This window comes from Lepidochelys kempii, chromosome 7, assembly GCF_965140285.1.
Source record: "Lepidochelys kempii isolate rLepKem1 chromosome 7, rLepKem1.hap1, whole genome shotgun sequence".
NCBI classification, from domain to species: Eukaryota; Metazoa; Chordata; order Testudines; family Cheloniidae; genus Lepidochelys; species Lepidochelys kempii.
In genome coordinates this window covers 113,260,699-113,279,978 of record NC_136386.1, presented here as the reverse complement: position 1 = coordinate 113,279,978, position 19,280 = coordinate 113,260,699, and the positions used below count along the sequence as shown (strand labels likewise).

At 43.0% G+C, this 19,280-nt stretch overlaps 1 protein-coding gene across 13 annotated transcripts in view; it reads right to left on the bottom strand.

The window, feature by feature from the left end:
- The window catches only part of ABLIM1 (actin binding LIM protein 1), a 314,885-nt gene that overhangs the window by 199,290 nt on the left and 96,315 nt on the right, over positions 1–19,280 (bottom strand). For 6 of the 13 annotated variants that reach the window (XM_073354293.1, XM_073354280.2, XM_073354281.1 and 3 more), the window contains exon 1: positions 5,870–6,226. The exons of 2 other annotated variants lie outside the window; for them this stretch is intronic. In XM_073354293.1, the coding sequence (XP_073210394.1) occupies positions 5,870–5,885 (16 nt within the window). In that variant the 5' untranslated portion in view covers positions 5,886–6,226. Of the gene's footprint in view, positions 1–5,869; positions 6,229–19,280 lie in introns of those variants that run through there. 5 more of the 13 variants (XM_073354288.2, XM_073354289.2, XR_012160071.2 and 2 more) reach the window with 4 other exon arrangements.

Genomic DNA, 19,280 nt, shown 5'->3' with positions numbered 1-19,280 from the left:
AAGAGAATGGCTGGCATGCCACTACAGAAAACATGGGAATCCATCAAACGTGTCAGGACGGTACAAAGCCTGTTGCCCCATTCTCAGGATGGTAATATTTATCCTACAGTGTGAAATCGGTCCTATAAAAGTAAAAGTTTAAGAAAACACGTAATGCTGTCCATCAGAGCTGAAATTTTAAATATAGTATTTTAAAAGGATAAAGCCATAAGGCGAGAGAGAGAGACACACACACAAACACAACTGTCATTCTTTTACGTTACTTTTTAACGGTTGGTAAGGTATTACAGTGTTTGAAGTGATGTCTGTTATGTTAGGGTATAGTTACCATTATAAGTGGTGGTGGTATCTCTCTTTGCTCACACACACTCAGTAAGAGTAATTCTCTGCCCCAAAGAAAATTCTTATACACAAAACAGACAAAGGAAGTGTTAATATCCAAAGGAGGAGAATAGCCGGATGAGCCACTGAAGGCAGACAGACCAATTAAGTGACTTCCCCCAAGAACAGGAAATCTATCAAAGAGCCAGACATTGAACCCTCATCTCTCAGTATACTACATTAACCATAAGACCACCTTTTCACATACATTAGTTTCACATATTTATAAAATGTGTCTATTGAGACCTCCATGAGCAGATCCAGCAACATAAAAAACCAAACCCAAAACCCACAGATTAAAATAGGCCTAAATTTGACACAGCATAAACCACAAGTGAAAAAGAAAATATAGTTCCTCAAACCTCAACCAAATCAGAGTCTGCCAGATCAACTGGGGATGCAAGCTCCAGAGTCGAGACTAAACTGAGACTGTTCACCCACAAAACATCCAACTATTGAACTGTCAGTGACGACACCCTGGCTGCAATCACCCTGGCTGTTTGGGTGGAGAAAAAGGACCAAGAGGCAGGACCCATATCCATAACTCAAAACCAACATCTCGATTGTGATTGAGCTCTTTGAGTGTATCTATTTAGCTTAACAAAGAGAAGGTGCAGTGGTGACTTGATTACAATCTGTAAGTATCTACATGGGGAGCAAATATTTAATAATGGTCTCTTCAATGCAGTCTGAAGGTAGACAAATTCAGACTGGAAAGAGGGTGTACATTTTTAACAGTGAGGGTAATTAACCACTCGAACAATTTACCCAGGGTCATGGTGGATTCTGCATCAGTGACAATTTTTAAATCAAGATTGGCTGTTTTCCTAAAAGATCTGCTCTAGGGATTATTTTGGGTAAATTCTATGGCCTGTGTTACATAGGAGGTCAGACAAGATGACCACAATCGTTGTTCCTTCTGGCCTTGGAATCCATTAATCAACTTATGAATTACACCTGGAAAGTCCCTGGAGTACAGGTATAAAATGTGCTTGTGGAGGAGGAAGCTATTTGTATTATTTTTTCTTAACATCATATGCAACTCATTTTACTGTTTGATATTATACTGCCTGACTGCATGGAATTAAATTGAAGGAAGCTGATGGGGAAAACAAACAGGAAAATATTACAAGGTACAACCAGAGAGAATACCACGGTTCCTTGAGAAACAATGGGGGAGTTATTAATTGGGAAATGCTCCAGCCAGCATAGCAAGACTTATTCTTCCCAGATCAGGGCGTAGGAACAAAGGAACACTAAACCACTAAAAACCCTGCAGAGACAAGAAACGGGGGGGGGGGGGGGGAGGGGGGCGGGAGAAAGTGAGCAAGCAGCAGATGGAGGTGAATTTCTGAGGAATACAGAGGATGCTGCAGGGACTGTCTCTCTCCCAGGACAGGAATAGGGATGACTGGGTTGAGTGGAACATACCCAAAACTTGCAAGGAAAGAATAAAGTGTATGCAAGACCTCATATACAGGCATTTTGTGGTTTTATCCCTTGTCTCTGCTTGCTATGGAGTTGTGGGTGAATAAATATTTTGTTTTGAAGAAGCTGTTTTTGAGTTACTGTAAATCAGTTGGTGGTCACAGGTTCCTGGAGGAAAATGGGTAACAGGTGCCAAACACAACTGGGCTTGTCTTCTTATCATGGTTGGTAAACTAGAAGGCTGCAGCCTGGAGACCCAGTCTAAGAGTGCTAGGTACTCATGATTACACTCAGAGGGTGGTGAAGGTGGCAAAACCTGTCACCAGAGAGGTTCACTCAAGAATGACTAAATGGACACATTGTTCTGTAACCTTGACCTTGTTCCATGCAAGGAAAACTGTTAAGTGACCAAGAAGATGCTTTTCATGTACAAGCTGAAGTTTGAGTGGTCTTCAAGAGTAATCTCATCTAAAGTGCTTCAGTTCTGGTACTGGCATAAATAACTGCAATGGGAGATGTGGATAGAAAAGAAGGCAGGACTGGGGACACAGTCAGCATCAAGGAAGTTTCTTGACCATGAACTTAATGAATTAACTTGGCAACACCTCAACTAATAGGGCACTGCATATTTCCCTGCAATATTTTAAGAGACAAAAAGGGTAAATTGCAAATGGAAATTTTATTAAAGTTTTGCTGAAATATATTGATTTTTTCTGTGATGCTTGGTTGGCTGGGACTCCCTGACACACACACTCCACCCCCAGCTTAAGGCATCCCGAGCCCTCCAGACACCTGTGCCTACCATTACACAGAGAGACCCAGAGGGACCTCCTGCAGGACAGGCACAAACCTTAAGGCTGAAGAGTTGGGCACTTGAGGGTTAAAGTCTCCATCAAACTTCCATCTTTTCAATCAAGCACTGTCATTCCAGAGGACAACTCTGGCCTATCAAGGCATAGCTCCATTCCCCTGAGTCTTCCCGACATGTGATCCCACATAACTTCCCATAGGGATCGTAAGTTAAAATACCATCAGGGTCAACTCCTCCCTTCATCTTTTGGCATTTACCATTCAAGTAAGAATGGGAGTTGTACCCGTGGATACTCCCAGAATCTGTTGGCCAAAACATCAAGCCTCAGGGCAAATCCTCAGCTGCTGTGAATTGACATTGCTCTAATTGGAGCTAGGCCATTTTATACCAGCTGAGGATCTTGACCTCAAGTTCAAAATTCAGTCTCAAACCTCAACATTGTAACACTTAGTCTAGTTCTATAGGCCAGCTCCTAGCTAGAAAAATATATTACTAAACTGGATTCAAAACTAATACACTAGTTACACTCCACAGTAGGGATTTTAAGTTGCGGCGTGACAGTGGATATTCTGAAAAGCAGATACTGACTGAGAAGCACACATAAGTTATTTTACCAGTTATTGAATACTGTGAGGGCAAGTTGTTCTTGAATGAAATAGCGTAACAATGTGTCAAGTTAACTAGATCAAAGGAAGCAGACAGGTGCACATTCAGAGGGACAAAAATGTAATGTTAGTCAATCATAATTCTGCCAACGTCATCTGGTGACTGAAGAATAGCAGCCTGGACTCAATATTTTTCTATGCACATATCTGAGCTGACCAGACACACACTGAAATCATTCTACACTGTGAACATAATGAAGCATGCTAATTTTATATAAACCGTTACTAACTGGTTCGCACGTCAGTGAATTGGGATTGCATTTTTCTAGCTGAAACCAGCCCCTCCAGTTCCTGGCCAGCATGTTTATGAACCACCATTAGGTTTCCCAGGCATTAGACAGGCAGAATTTTAGGCACGCTAAAGAGAGGACAACTCATGCAGAAGCTGGAAGAGAGGGTACCAGCTGCACTAGACTAGCATGTCATCTCGAAAGCAAGCACAACACTACAGAGTGGCATTTGAATCAGCTCCAAAGTAGAGGCAACTCCTGATGTCCTGGATGAAGTGGGGGAAGGAGTTGTGGGAATATTTGTCTGAAATAGTACGGCAGAAAAATAATGGGGAGAAATATGGAAAGATACTCAGGGCTACTGACTGTTTGCAATCTGTAATAGAGAGGTATCAAGAAAAGGAGTACTTGTGGCACCTTAGAGACTAACCAATTTATTTGAGCATAAGCTTTCGTGAGCTACAGCTCACTTCATTGGATGCATACTGTGGAAACTGCAGAAGACATTATATACACAGAGACCATGAAACAATACCTCCTCCCACCCCACTCTCCTGCTGGTAATAGCTTATCTAAAGTGATCACTCTCCTTACAATGTGTATGATAATCAAGGTGGGCCATTTCCAGCACAAATCCAGGTTTTCTCACCCTCCGCCCCCCCCCCCACACACACACAAACTCACTCTCCTGCTGATAATAGCTCATCCAAAGTGACCACTCTCTTTACAATGTGTATGATAATCAAGGTGGGCCATTTCCAGCACAAATCCAGGTTTTCTCACCCACCCCCGCCACAAACTCACTCTCCTGCTGGCAATAGCTCATCCAAACTGACCACTCTCCTTACAATGTGTATGATAATCAAGGTGGGCCATTTCCAGCATAAATCCAAGTTTAACCAGAACGTCTGGGGGGGAGGGGGTAGGAAAAAACAAGGGGAAATAGGCTACCTTGCATAATGACTTAGCAAGAGAGTGAGTTTGTGTGTGGGGGGGGGGGGGGGTGAGAAAACCTGGATTTGTGCTGGAAATGGCCCACCTTGATTATCATGCACATTGTAAAGAGAGTGGTCACTTTGGATGGGCTATTACCAGCAGGAGAGTGAGTTTGTATGTGGGGGGGCGGAGGGTGAGAAAACCTGGATTTGTGCTGGAAATGGCCCAACTTGATTATCATACACATTGTAAGGAGAGTGATCTCCACCATACTTCATTTACCTCTGCTGGAAGGGGTGAAGGGCTGAGCTGACCCAAGTGGGATTTGATCACTATATCATCTGTGACTCCCTAATGCTAAAGAGAGGCTGATAGTACCCACATAACATACCTCAAACCTGAACAGCAGACAATACTTGTGATGCCAGACTTGGGCTTCACTTAAGCAGGGACAGTCAATTGACCAGAACTATGCCAGACTGTTCAGTGGTTTGGCATGCCCATGACAGACCAGGTTAAGGTCACTCAATTCATTTTATTTGTCACCTCAACCAGTTTTCAGCTAAGGCCTCAGAGGTAAAAATCTACTAAATTATTAGCCTAATTTGACACTTCCACCCCTTTCCAACATTACATTCTGTCCAGCCTGCTTTTACTGAGATTTATAAGCAGAGATAAATTACACAGATTCTCTGTGTGGTATGCAGAGATTGTCTTTAAGCCTCGTGTTACTGCCTATGAATCTACCTATTAAAATATTAAATTTCAAAATTACCTCCAATCCATGAGTCATATCTGAGTTTAGATTATATTTCATATCACTGTAATGCAACAAGAGAGACAGACCTGTGTTACTGAAAAGAACGACTCCTTGGCCAACTCCCTGATTTCTCCTACTCCAAGTCTGTCTTTTGCTTGAGCAGCAGCTTTAAGGGGTGATTTAAGATAATTAAATTACAATGATCAATTACAACTTGCAGAGTCCAGACACAACAACAAAAAACAATCATTTACAAAACAGCCCATTTCTATACAAAAAACAAACTGAGGACATGCTCCTTCATGTCCAGGGCTTGCTGGCTATGACAATATTCCATTTACATTTTTAATGTAACTCATTTGGTGGCAAAGACTCCAGGAATTGTATAAAAACACAATAAAACAGTAGATAGAAAATGCAAGTCAGGTAACATTTACAAACAAGCATTTACCAAGAAAAAAAACAACCTGAAACAAGGTGCAAGCCAAACCCTACGGCAGGGGAAATAGATGCAGAAATACTTAATGCAGCTCACTGCAGTTATTGGCACAAGGATAAAAACAGGAAAAAAGTAGCCAACCAACAACAACTTTAACTCTTCACTGAAAGGTTTAAACCTTAGACGATCATGGCTGACATATCAATACATGTAAATTACCTTTTTCTTTCACCATGGCAAATGAGTCCTCTTTGTAGCAGAGACAGCAAGGATTAACTGAAGTAATTTACATTCGCACACTTTCCTTCCAGCAATGTTTGGCTGGGATAGGGGGAAAAAAAAAAAAAAAGGTGGGGGCGGGCCCGCAGGAGACAGCTTATTCCAGAGGCGTCTTTTCCTTGGTCAGATTTTCCACAAAATCTGATACAGTCTGATTGCTTGTCACTGTCTCTTCTTCCTGTGCCTCCTATCTCCTCACTCTCTCCCGCTCTGTCCCTTTTCCTGTTACTAGTGCCAGTTCATTCTGTGCGTGTGGACTCTGCCCCTTGTGCTGAAACAACCTGCGGCAGCTGCTGCGTAACAAACGCAAAATTCCACCGTCCCTAATCTCTAGTCACTGACACCACCTTCCATTTCTCCTTGCCAAGCAGCATAGCACTGGCAACATAGTTATCCCCCAAGTGACAGAGAACAGATTGCAAGTGAGGAGCACTGAGGAATGCCTGGGGAACTATTTAAATTGCAAAATTGATATTCACTAGCTTATTTTTCATTTGAACCAAACTGAGCCTGAATGGAACCTCAGATGAATATAGGACAAGTGCTGATTATTTGTATTATTTTAGTGTCTAGGAGCCCTAGTCATGGACTAGGACCCCATTGTGCTAGGTACGGTATAAACAGATTAAAAAGTCATAAAAAGCTTAAAATCTATATATAAGAACAGAGACAACAGATGGATGCCGACAGACAGGGAAGTACAAAGAAACAATAAAACAATATTGGTTAGCATGACAGGCATGGTCTCAGCATACCAACAGTTTAACTGTTGGCAAGTTTTTTTGTAGGCATCACAGCAAAGGAAGTTTTAAGGATAGTTTTGAAAGAGGATAATGCGTTCGTTTTCTGAATTTTGGAGACCTCCTCCCAAGGGTGTGAGGAAGCACAAAGGTGACTGGAAATTTAACAAGTGGACAATGGCAGCAGAGCTGACTTTCTTTGATGGAGCGCTGTTTACCCACTTCTGTTTTCATTTTAAAACAGACATAAATGTTAATTAAACAGACATAAATGTCAATATCCAGAAAGCAAACAGGCTCTGTGACGTTCTCCTAATGTCTTTCCACCACAGCACACAATGAAATAGTCAAATGAGACTGTGCACATTGGCCATCTCTCTGAAGGATGCTGTTAAAAAAAAAATAGTCAAACATTAAAAAAACCCAGAGTGTTTTCTCTAGACGGCAACTAGGTTTGGGAGCAAAGGTCAAAATGTTCACTAAGTGAAATTTCTTGGCATGGTTCTGAGTCACTCATCTGCTTTGGAGGTACAATATGTATAAGCTCCAAATCCTCTTATTATTCCCTTCTTTAAAAAAATTTAAAAAAGATAATGAGTGCTCAAAAAACTGAAAAGATTGATGTCTTGAACAATGAGGCTACCTGTAAATTTCTCCAAAACACACACACACACACACACCTCTGTCCATTCAATATAGCACTACTGAGTCCTGACACGCAACTGGTCTGGTTTTTATGATGTCATAAAATAATAAAGCACTTACAGTGTTGCCAAGCCTTTCACAATTTCATAGAAATTCTCATGATTTGTTGTTTTCCACTGAAGCCCCAGCTTCTGGAGTCATGTTATTAGGTGAGATGCTTAGACTTTATTAAAAAAAAAAAAGTAGCAAGTTTCCAGCCCGTGAGATTTTGGAGAAAAGCTTGAAAATGTCGGCTACTTTGTGTTTGTACAGCACCTAGCATAATGGGGCTCCATTCTTGGCTGGCCCTTAATCATATTTATTGCATAAGGCCTAAAAATAATAATAAAACAATGCCTAGTGGCTCAAAAACCAGAAGACAAATATAAAATATACTTTTTAAAAACCCACATTTTAAGCCAATCTCACTTTTTTTCCAGGGGACGGGGGGAAGAGACCATGATTTGTGAACCCTTGTGATTGGCAATACTGTACTTATATCTATTTTCCTTCTCCAAAGGGCTTTATTCATAATGCTTTGCACTTATCTACAAATCACTTTATAAATATTAAATAATCCTTACCATGCCCCTTTTGGGCAGGTAAATTTTATCATCCATGTTTTACAACTGGGGAAAAGGGAGGGGGAAAAGAAAAAAAAAAAGAGGAAGAAACGGCTGAGAAGTTAAGCAATTTGTCCAAGCTCAAAGAGGAAGTCAATGGATGACCTGGGTTCAAAACTCAGGTATTCCTGGTTCCCAGTAACAAACTCAATTAAACCACACTTCTGGCTTCGCAGAGCTGAAATTGGATTGTATCTCAGGCCACCATAAGGCAATTCCTTCCCAAAGCCTTAACTTCAGGAGAAAAAAAGTTAATGTGCATAATCCATCTGCAGGCGCCCTTCCGACGGAACGGCAGATAGATGATTCATCTTGGAGAAACAGAACATAGAGCCCGTGATAGATTTTATTTACTGCAAATATTTCGAAGTGTTTTGTATATATACCACCCGGAACAGAAAGAAATTAAAGAAGCCAGCCTCTCTCAGCTCTGATGTGGTATTTCTTATTCAACTAAGTCTTTATTTAAATAAAAAAACATGTAGGGAAATGCATGGGGAAAAAATGCCTATTGCCTAATGCATCTAGGCTGGGCTTCTATTGTTAGCTCCCGCATGTGCGGCAGGGACACAGCCCAAGCAGTCTGGCATTCTTGCTTCTATGAGTCAGTGTTACTAATAATAGCATTGGCTTCTCACTTGGTGGAGATGGGATAAAACCCTTGAGCCCCTACATATTGTGCACCATGTCACATTTCTGACACATCAGAGCAATTAGGGCTGCAATTCAACCTAGCTTTGTTCTTTACAAAATATTGTGGGGTTTTTTGTTTGTTTCTTTAAACAGCTAGTCAGAGATGGTCTTGAAAGCAGGGGTGGTGAAACAATTTTTACAGTGGGGGTGCTGAGAGCCATTGAACCAAACTGTTAACCCTGTATATAATGCAAACCACTTCAAGCACCCGCAGTTCCAGCACCTATGCTTGAAAGTGACATGTCTGACCTTCATTCATAAATACTAGCTCTGCTATGCTATATAATGCCAGAAGGCACTACACACATGGCTACGATTAACCCTTTGCTGTGATCTTTAGACACTCTCTGAAGGTTTGCACCAACAATTATCATTCATTTTCCACTTTAGCAGCTGCTGACATGTCAGCTAACTGCTGGTATCTGGACTTTTTGTTCTCTGAGTCCACTACCCCCATTTTTCACATGTGCTAGAGATTAGCACTGCTGTATTTCATCTCACCCATGGCTGTAAGGAAGGATTCCCCCCCTCACATCAGCCAGCCAGAGAAAACTGCAATGTTAGCCTTTAACATGCACGTAAAAATAGCTTTAAAACATACACTGTAGTAAATTACACTGGAGAGATCAGGAGCCAAGTAATTTACTCCTGAGTGAAAGAATATAATATCAGTTGCTGGTATTGTGAATTAAGTCAAATGCATTACACTTTTATGCCTGAGTGGTTTTTGTTTTTAATCTCATTGTTTCAATTTTTAGGCTACAATGGGACCCCTGCGAACCTTTCAGAATCTATTTAAATACTTCACCAACTGGAGAACAAGGACGAGTAACTAGCAACTCTGGAAACACAAACACACACAGAAACATTCAGACAAAAATGTGATATTTAAATTACTATTGGCCCTTAAAAAAGATACTTGTTGGCAGGAATCTAGACTGTTCGAATCCACTAATATACAAAGGACCATGCATGGACACAAAATAGTACATTCAAAAAGAAAAAAATAAATTGGTTAACCAGGATCTTAGATTGTTATTCTCCCTTGAAGAGTTGGCTTTCAAAGCCTTTATCTTGAGCTCATTCCCTACAGATGAGGCAATGGTTTATAAATAAATACCAGTGCATGATTTTTCTATGATTTCCTGCAAAACTGACTTGTAGCACTTGTCCAGTGAATGATGAGCCGCTAATCAGAAACTGGGGGGGGGGTTGTGGGATGGGGCAGGACGGGACGGGGGGGACAGGAGGGAAGAGACTATTTTGTTAAATAACATCCAAAAAAACCCACCCTAATTGAACATGCATCTCCATTTGGTTCAAAGCCAAGCAGACACAGTTTTGACAACAAACCCTGCTGCAGGCATCCACAACTGAACCATTATATGGCATAAGTCAATTAAGAGCCGATACTTCTATAAGCTCTTGTCTTTGGCAATTGCCTCCTTTCTCCAAACACAAAATCCACCATGCACTTAGATGGAAGGTGACCCACTGTGCTATTGTCCTGGCTTAACTGTGCCTGCCAAGAGGAAAAACAATAAGGTCAGTGGGGGTATCATGAAACTGCTCCACAGTACTTGTAATAGTCCAGTGCCCTTAGAAGACAGCACATCAGTCTCTAGTTTCAACATTCTAGGGCTTTGCTAACCAGCATTTCCTGGCTCCAGTTCCTCATGAGCACATCCCACACTGCCAGTTTACTCCTATCTAACCACATCTGCAACATGGCCAAGCAACACATCTTCTGTCCTCTGATACAAGCGCAATCCGGAGTGCTCACCACAGGCACAGATGCTGGCACAATGGGAGTAGGTCCACTGACTTGAATAGAGTCATTGTTGACTTCAGTGGACTTTCTCCAAACTTACACCAGTGTAATGCAGAGCAGAATTTGGCCTTTTGCCTGATGGGAAGCCGCTGTCTGACTATTTGATTAGCTGGCCCGTCACTTCTCAGGAAAGGCACAATTTATTTACTCCACAGCAGAATAGATTGATGCAAACTTTGCATCAATCAGTAAATTGTCAGGGAACAGAGCCAATTTCTTCAGTCTTCCTCGTGCTTGCAAGTTCACAGGAGCCATGGTTTATATATCCTATTACAGCATTAACCCTTACTTAGTAAATACCTCAAAAAGACAGTTTTGCAATCTAGATAGATCCTTAAGGTCATCTAGCCTATTGCCCTATCAGGTTATGACTGATCCTTATTATATATTTGGATTGAGCTGACAAATTTTCATTGTTCTAAGTGATGGGGTTGCGGAATACCCACAAATGGCGGGATTTGACTCATCCTGCAGATGTGCCTCTGACACACTCTCTCGCCATAACCAATATCTTCATCCCAAAATAAACAACCCATCCCACACGCCTCTTTATTTAAAAAAAATAATTCACAAGTGATTTTAATACATCATTGTGGCTGATAAGCAACCACCACCACCAACTAACCATGTGTAATGCAATAACATCTAGAGACTCCAAATGAGATCAGGGCCCTTTAGGCTAGAAGCTGTAAACGTGCATACTCAACACAATACCTCCCCCAAAGACCTAACAGTCTGAATAGACAAGACAAAGGGTGAAAGGGGAAACAGAGGCTCAGAGAAGTGAAGTGACTTGCTCAAGGTCACACAGCATGTCAGTAGCGGAGCCAGGACTAGGACCCATACCTCCTGTCTTCCAGTCCAGTCCAGTCCTCTATCCACTAGGCCACACTATCTCTCTTAATAGAGAAACGTGGGCTTCCTGCAGAAAGTGCAACTTGGCCACAGTGCACATATATATCCCAGTCAAAACAAGTCTTTGATAAGGTCAGTTAAGTTTGAGCATATCACACACATACACACACACGCACGCACACTTTGTCCATGAAAAGCAATGTGACCTAGTCTTACTGAAAGGTGACAATAGTATTTCAAGTGTTTAACAGGGCAAGTTTAGTCCTATTTTAAGGACAAATCAGAACCCTGCCTTTAACTCCCTATGGAACCATGAATGGCTCCATCCAGAATATCAGTAACGTAAAAGTCAAAATTCTTCCAAGAACACTGTAGTTTAAAAAAAAAAAGCAACCGTCAAAATCCATGAAATTCACAATAAAGGTTAAATATATGGGGAAACTCAATCATTTGAAAATTACAGAAATTCAGAATTAAGGAAGCCAGATTACCTTAGTTTTGCCACCCTTTCCCTCCTCCTTCCCCTGCCCTCCCCCACTCCGCTCACCTTACAGGCTCTGGGAGACAGCTGGGATTCCTGCTCCCACTCCAGGAAACTTTAGGATGCTTTGAGCATCAACTCTCCTGTCTTCCTTCTCTCCCAGAAGTAGGAGGAGGCTTGTTTGGCCCAGACTAGCTAAACAGGACCATCAGGTACCTGAAAAGACCAGCTAACTCTTTAGAAGAGTCAGGGGGTTGAGAACCACATTTAGGCTCTTCTGGACCTGCCGCTCCTACTAAGGCCCTTATAAGCAGAAGCAGAAGGGGTGGCTGCCAGGGGCACCGAGAGAGCCTACTAAGGCTTGTGGAGATGGAGGTGCTCCAATGAACCTATTTATACTAGTAGGAGGTGGGGTGAGACTCACTGAGTCTCAAGATCTGCTGCCTCCCTTTCACCTGTTCGCCCTGCAATCTCTTCACCATACCAGCCAAACAGTCTCATCAGAGGATTTTCTCTCTCCACATCTTAATACAGCTCTGCATTTAGGTTAAAAAACCCTAGGATATCTGAACCTTTTTTGGCCAGCCCAGTGATCTCTCTCTCATGCTAGAGACTGGGGTGTGATTGATAGTCCTGGTATATTACCCTCTAAGGAGAAGAGACTCCCTCTTGTCATTTAGAAGAAACCCTATTTGATTAGGGAAAGGCATCCAGTTCCATCCAGTTCTCCTTGCTAAAAGGAGAGGAGATGTGATGTGGATGGAAAACAGAAGGGGGTACACAGGGCTCTGATGGGGACACAATGAACCTGGGCAGATGAAGAAGAGCAGGAGCAAAATGAATCTCAATTAGAAAGATTTAGCGAGAGCATCCTAATTTCAGATGGAATCCTGAAATTTTAATGAGATATCTTAAAGGATCTGGCAACTTCCACAGTCCTTAGTAATACAAGGAGACATCTGAGGAACAAAGAAAGGTAACTTGCCACATTTAAGGACATGCTTCACTTAGTAATAATGTACTTAATTCTACCTGCCAGACTAACTATATTAGTCACAAATATTCACATGGGATATTACTGCAAACCCTCATCTTTAAACATGAGCTGTAACAGCCACAGACATTTACAATAAAACTCCTCTCTTGGGCTGTGGGGAAGAGGATGCTGAAGGGAGTTAATTCGTCAAAAATAAAACAAGTTCCTGGTATGAACTGAAATGAAGGTGAACTATCCAGGCCCTTCCAACAGCTTTTGTTTGGGACCCAGGGAAAGGAATCAAAACTGATAAAGAAGCCAATTCTAAGGCAGCTGGTTCTTCCCTAATAAATATAACATTTAAATAAGACAACTACATTTGTCTCCAAAAATGAAATAGATTTAATGGTAATTTGAGCTTTGTTTCTATATGTGTTTTTTAAAAGTTGTCAATAGATTGTCCTTAGAACTTACTACACTAGTTTGGTCAAACATCATGGGCAAAATTCATACCTACTGCAAATCCACTGATGCCAATGGTTTAACTAGGCTGAATTTGGCCCCTCATCTACGCCTTCAGATGGCTTGAACAAAAACCCAGGTCTGCAATACCCCAAGTTCTGTAGTACTCAAAATCTAGATATGGATCCAAATGACCACATCACCAGATATGATTGAGTTGAATGGAGTGTCTTGAAATGCAGAGACCTAAGGGATGAAAGGTGCAGCAGTCAAGAAGAGACAGAATTAAGCACTGGCAAGAGAAAAGGATGAAAGGGTGGATTTTCATGGTGTAGATGCAACTGGGACAGTTCTTCTACCTAGGTACTTATATGGCTCACTTCACCAAAGTATCTGGGTACCTGACAATCTGTTGATGTTATTTTCATAACACTACCCATGAGGTAGGGGAGTATTATCCCCATTTCACAAATGGGGAATGGAAATACAGTGTAGATTGAGTGACTTAGCCAACGTCATCGCAGAAGCCTGTAGCAGAGCTGGAACTGAATCCAAGTCTTGAGTCCCTGTCCAGTGGCCTGGCCACCAGATCATCCTAGGCAAGATTTGAGTATTGACACAGAAAGATCAGAGGCAGCACTTGTTATTTATACAACACTGTAGATGTACATGGTGCCATACAATGGATAAGCTGAACAAAGACCCTGCTCACAAAAGCTCAGAATGAACACATGAGAAGGTGCAATATAGTAGGAGAATGCAGAGCAGAGTAGGGTGTAGTATTAATGCCTGGAAACAGAAAGTCTGGCCCCTGATCCCCTCTCCCTCCACTCCCAAAGATCAGGAGGCAGCAAGGCCGGTGGGGAAAAGATGACCCTTGCTCCCCTCTTCTCTGTCTTTAAGGACAGAAAGCAGTAGGAGGCTGCTTTCTCCAGGTCCCTTCTTCCCCTGACTCTACACTGTAGCTGGCCAAAGGACAGATAGGCAACTCCCATCCTGTACTTCTCCCATCTAGGACTGTTGATACTTCATCTACTAAAAGATAAGGCTGACCACCAGGAACTCTTCAGCCAGACACCAGTTTCTCCCTGATTCTACATCAGATCCTCCTGCTTAGTGAGCTTCACTTCCCCCGCCAGCAAGGAGGTAGAGCTCGGGGGGGGGGGGGGGTTGAGCACATCCAAGCCAGGGAGGTCACGGGGATGGAGCTCTCCCTTTGCTTTTAGCAGAGAAGGGGGAAGCTACACCTAACTCTGCTCCCTCTTATTTTAACCCATGCCCAGGAAGGTCTGATGGGGGAAGTGAGGGACAGTGGAGGGGAAGTTGCATTCAGAAGCAAAACAAAAGCACAAGTCCCTGAAAATGGTAGGGGGTGGCACTTTAGATTCTTTCCAGCCTGTGCTGCCTGCACTCATCAGCATTATGGAGTTAAAGCACAAGCAGGATCTTCACTTACATCCACCACAATAATATTCATGCCACCCACATATTTATAGCTGCAAAGGAGGTAAAAATACAACTTGAATTATTTCTCTCTAGTCAAAGCCAATTTGGCTAATCTTGCTCATCAGCATCTAGTAATAGAAGGAACAGCCATGCTGCTGCTCTCAGTTATTGGATAAAACAGCCAATAAAGAATTTAGGTGGCGACGTGGAGGAGAACCCCACAGCGGTGAAACCAGTTGCTAGAAACCATGCAGTGCTAATGTGGATTAAAGTTAAATCATCAAAGTGTTACTAAACAAATTAGTCTGAATTGAACCCTTACATAAGTGACAACCAATGCAAATGCAGGAAGCCAGGAGGGTTAAAGAGAGGTGAAAGGTGTGGATACAAAAATGCAATGTAACCAGTGTTGAAATTGTATCAAAATATACTGCACCTAATAGAAAATGAAGAATTGGTTCCAGGTAACAGCCACAGGAGCTCTAAATGTTTGTTACACAACCATTTTATTCCTAATACGTCAGTGCACCTTTAAAGAAGTCTCACTGAAGAGGTTTTTAGATCCAGGATTACACTAACATACCCTTGGAGTCAGATCCTCACTTTGCATTCAGACAACATGCAAGCCTGTTTTGAAACTGAGTGTGTTCTCACAAGACCCGGGCCAGATTTTTCCCCAGCGTAATACTGCTGAAGTCAACTGAGTAACACCAAAGAAGACCTCTGCCCTCTGATTCAATCCTGCTGTGACTGAACAAAAGTGTTCTTAAAAAAATTAATCAGGGCTGCAGTTTAAAAAACCCTCTCAGGAAAAATGATGAAATAAACAAATACATTTTTGAATCACAGTCACCTTTGAAATCTAAATAGCAACAGTGTTAAACTTTCAACTATTATGAAGCTAGAAAGGGAGAACACTTTCTACCAATAAGTATTGCTTGTGTGCAAGTCCTGGCTTCCTAAAAGCTGAGGGCAATATTGAGGCATTCTGGTTAGGGGTAGGGGGCTGTTTTAATTAGAAAATGCAGAATCCTAAGTGTTAGTATAGGGCTTCACCATGCATGGCCCTTCATTCTGAAGCACTATTCTGAGCATGCAACAGAACTGTAAGAGACCCAGCAATCAGTTTCCAGAGATGCCGAGAGGTAGGGGGAGGAGACCAAGAAAGAGAAAAGTTGGGGTGCGTTGTACATCTTCTTTCCAGGGAGTGAGAGTAACCTCTGTGGCATGCTCAGCCTAGGTCTGCACCAGGTACAAGAGTCTTGGGAGTCTTCACAAAAATACTGCATATCAATCTAGGAAAAATAGGGAAGGGTATTGTATCCACTTAAACATTAGAGAGGAATTGTAGGGTGAAAGAATACAACTCCCTAAACTGGAATTGGGTTAGGTCACCAGGCCTAACCCCGCACAACTCTTGCTAAAAGAGCTACAGGATCTGAAATAGCTACAAGTAAGCAGGTCCTCAGTTTTACTTCTGATCTAAAAGTCTCCAGCAGCACTGCACCCCATAGCATCACTTCTTCAATGCAGACACGGAGGGAAGGCGCCACCTACTGAATGAACAAAACTTTACTTATGCAAACTAGATACCATTACCTTGGGTTTGAACAGAGACTGGGAGTGGCTGGGTCATTACACATATTGAATCTGTTTCCCCATGTTAAGTATCCTCACACCTTCTTGTCAACTGTTTAAATGGGCCATCTTGATTATCACTACAAAAGTTTTTTTCTCCTGCTGATAATAGCTCATCTTAATTAATAAGCCTCTTACTCCACCTTTTCATGTTTTCTGTATATGTATGTAAGCAGAGTCAGGATGAGCTCTACCCTGACATCTGGTGGCGAGTAGTCGTGGGTTGTGGAAAAGAACTTCAGGGGCTGATCTCATTTGCATAGGCATACCCACCCCGCCTAGATGGTCACTTTGGCTGCTGTAGGAACCCTAGTTTCTCGGTTATTGGGGCAGGAAGAATAAACTGTTGTTATCCTGATTACGTGAATCAAGGACAGTGGAACTGTACTTGACCTTTTGTTATGATGGAGGGACTCGCCATCAACGAAGCAGCACTCACTAGGGTTCCAAAACCCAGTGAATTGAGAAAGGCTGGGGACAGGTATTAATAACTGGTGGTATGGGCCCCTGGTGAGGGCCCTACATACCAATTGTACCTTCTCCTCTCTCCACTGTCGAATATCAGACCTAGTTTTGATTCCATTAGGAGTCTAGTTACAGGCTGCTGAGCTGAATTCACTTTGGGCCAATGATGCACCAGCACTGAGGCTCCCCTACTATAAGCTGAAATCACTAAAGAACTAAAATTACTAAGAGCTGAAATCACTGAGCGCTGTGTTAAGTAGTGGGGAGGGGCCCTGAAGATATATGGTGGAGCAGTTTGCAGGGCAGCTGGAGCGGCTCACGGGACAGCTGGCGGAGCGGAGCAGCATGGCTGGCAGAGCAGAGCTATATGTAGGATGGCTGGCGGAGCGGAGTGGATCCCCACGGAGAGGTGGGGCAGTCGGCTTCAGACGAAGTAAGGTGCCCCTTAACTCCCCCATTTCCACCCAGCCTGGAGGTAAAACTCCGCAGATAAACTTTTGAACTCTGGGGCTGCACTGACCAGGGACAGAGACTTTTGGGTTGTTGGGCTTTTGGGACTTTGGGTGACTTTTGCGTTGCTGGACTCAATAACCAAAGGGAAAGGACATGGCCCAATTTGCTTGGGGTGGGTTTTTGCTCAGGGGTTGTGTTATGAATCCTGTTGGTGGTGTTTCCCCAACATAATGCCACATTGTTTCTCTGTTATTAAAAGGCTTTTGCTACACTCAGACTCTGTGCTTGCGAGAGGGGAAGTATTGGCTCTTAGAGGTGCCCAGGGGGTGGGCGGGGTGGCATATTTGTCCCAGGTCACTGGGTGGGGGCTCGAGCCAGTTTTGCATTGTGTTATTGGAATGGAACCCCTAGATACTGAACCCGGCCCTTGTTGCTGCCAACTCTGACGGGCAGAAGGGTTATATATATTCTTATTATATGTTCCATTCTATGCATCCGATGAAGTGAGCTGTAGCCCACGAAAGCTTATGCTTAAATAAATTGGTTAGTCTCTAAGGTGCCACAAGTACTACTGTTCTTTTTGCGGATACAGACTAACACGGCTGCTTCTCTGAAACCTTACTTTGCTGGGATAGAAGACAGGAACAGACCAGGCTCAGCCCTGCTTAGCTTTCTGAGACCTGACAAGAACATGCACCTATCTGATGAGAAGCTCCAATAGTCTATACACCTCTAGACCAAGGCTGAGCAGCCAGAACAAAACACTCCAATGGAGGCTCTTCAGCATTTCTTCTGTGCCTTCCTCCCTCCTTTCTGATCACTGCAGCAGCTGCTATCAGAGGCTACGGCCTTCCAGGGGATTTTTGAGCTTCTCTCAGACACAAGCCTGGGAGTAAAGGAACACAAAAACAATGCCATCATCTGTCTGCCAAGTCTCTGCCAGGGACTAATAACAAGGAGATCATACCCTTCATTTTGCTTGCTATGGCACAGCAAGAAAATCTATTTGTGGGGAAAACAAATAAAGGTAGGCACAGATTCAAATCAGCTAGTGGTCTAAAAATTGGATTTTCTGTTCTGACTAAGGGAGGCCAGTTCTTCTCGAGGATAGTCCCTTATACTCCACCAAACCTCGCACCATGATTACCCTTTCCGATCTCCTCAGCCTCCCACGGAACAGATCCTCACTGATCCCTTCATTTTACTCTAATCCTCTCTTGGATCCCTCCAATCCCTACCCGCTGCTACTCTTCTCCCCCAACCCCACAATTGTCATTTGCCTCATTGACCCACTTGCTGTTCCTGTCCTTTGTAAGCTTCTCCTCACCACTCCAATCCTCTCAGTAGCTCCCTACTATGCTATTTTCAGCCTCTTGGGATTCCTCACTTCTGATCCTCTTGTAGCTTCCTTCTGTCTCCCAGTCTGTCCACCTCATCCAAACCAGGCACTGACACTAGCATGCACATTTTCAAACTAAAACTATTCTGCATGAGTATAGCAAGTCCCTAAGACTGCCTGGGCCAAATTGTCCAAGCAGCCTCAACTCACTTCCAGTTTCTTCCCAGGGCTGTCACCTGTGTGAGGATAGAATCTGCATGTCCATGACCCCTTTGCATCTGAGCTGCACTCAACCTGCATGCACAAAAGACGCTTGACCAAGAAAGTGTGATCACAGCTGTGCACAAGTGACAGCGAGCACAGCAGAGCACATACAAGTGATTGTGCATGTCTCAGAGTCTGATCTGATGGATTCCCACAGTAGTCCCAGGCCCCTTTCAGCTTTAGGCTTCTGCTGCCTTGTTGCCACCCCCTCGGGGCTCCTGCTGGCCCTGAACCACATTGCCACACAGATTCCTTTCTCACGTTGTTTTACATCTTGCCCTTATTTCACAAGCTCCCCAGGATCACACCAGTTAGATCCTGGCTTTCCAGATCCTCATTAAGAAAAGGAGTACTTTTGGCACCTTAGAGACTAACCAATTTATTTGAGCATGGTTAGTCTC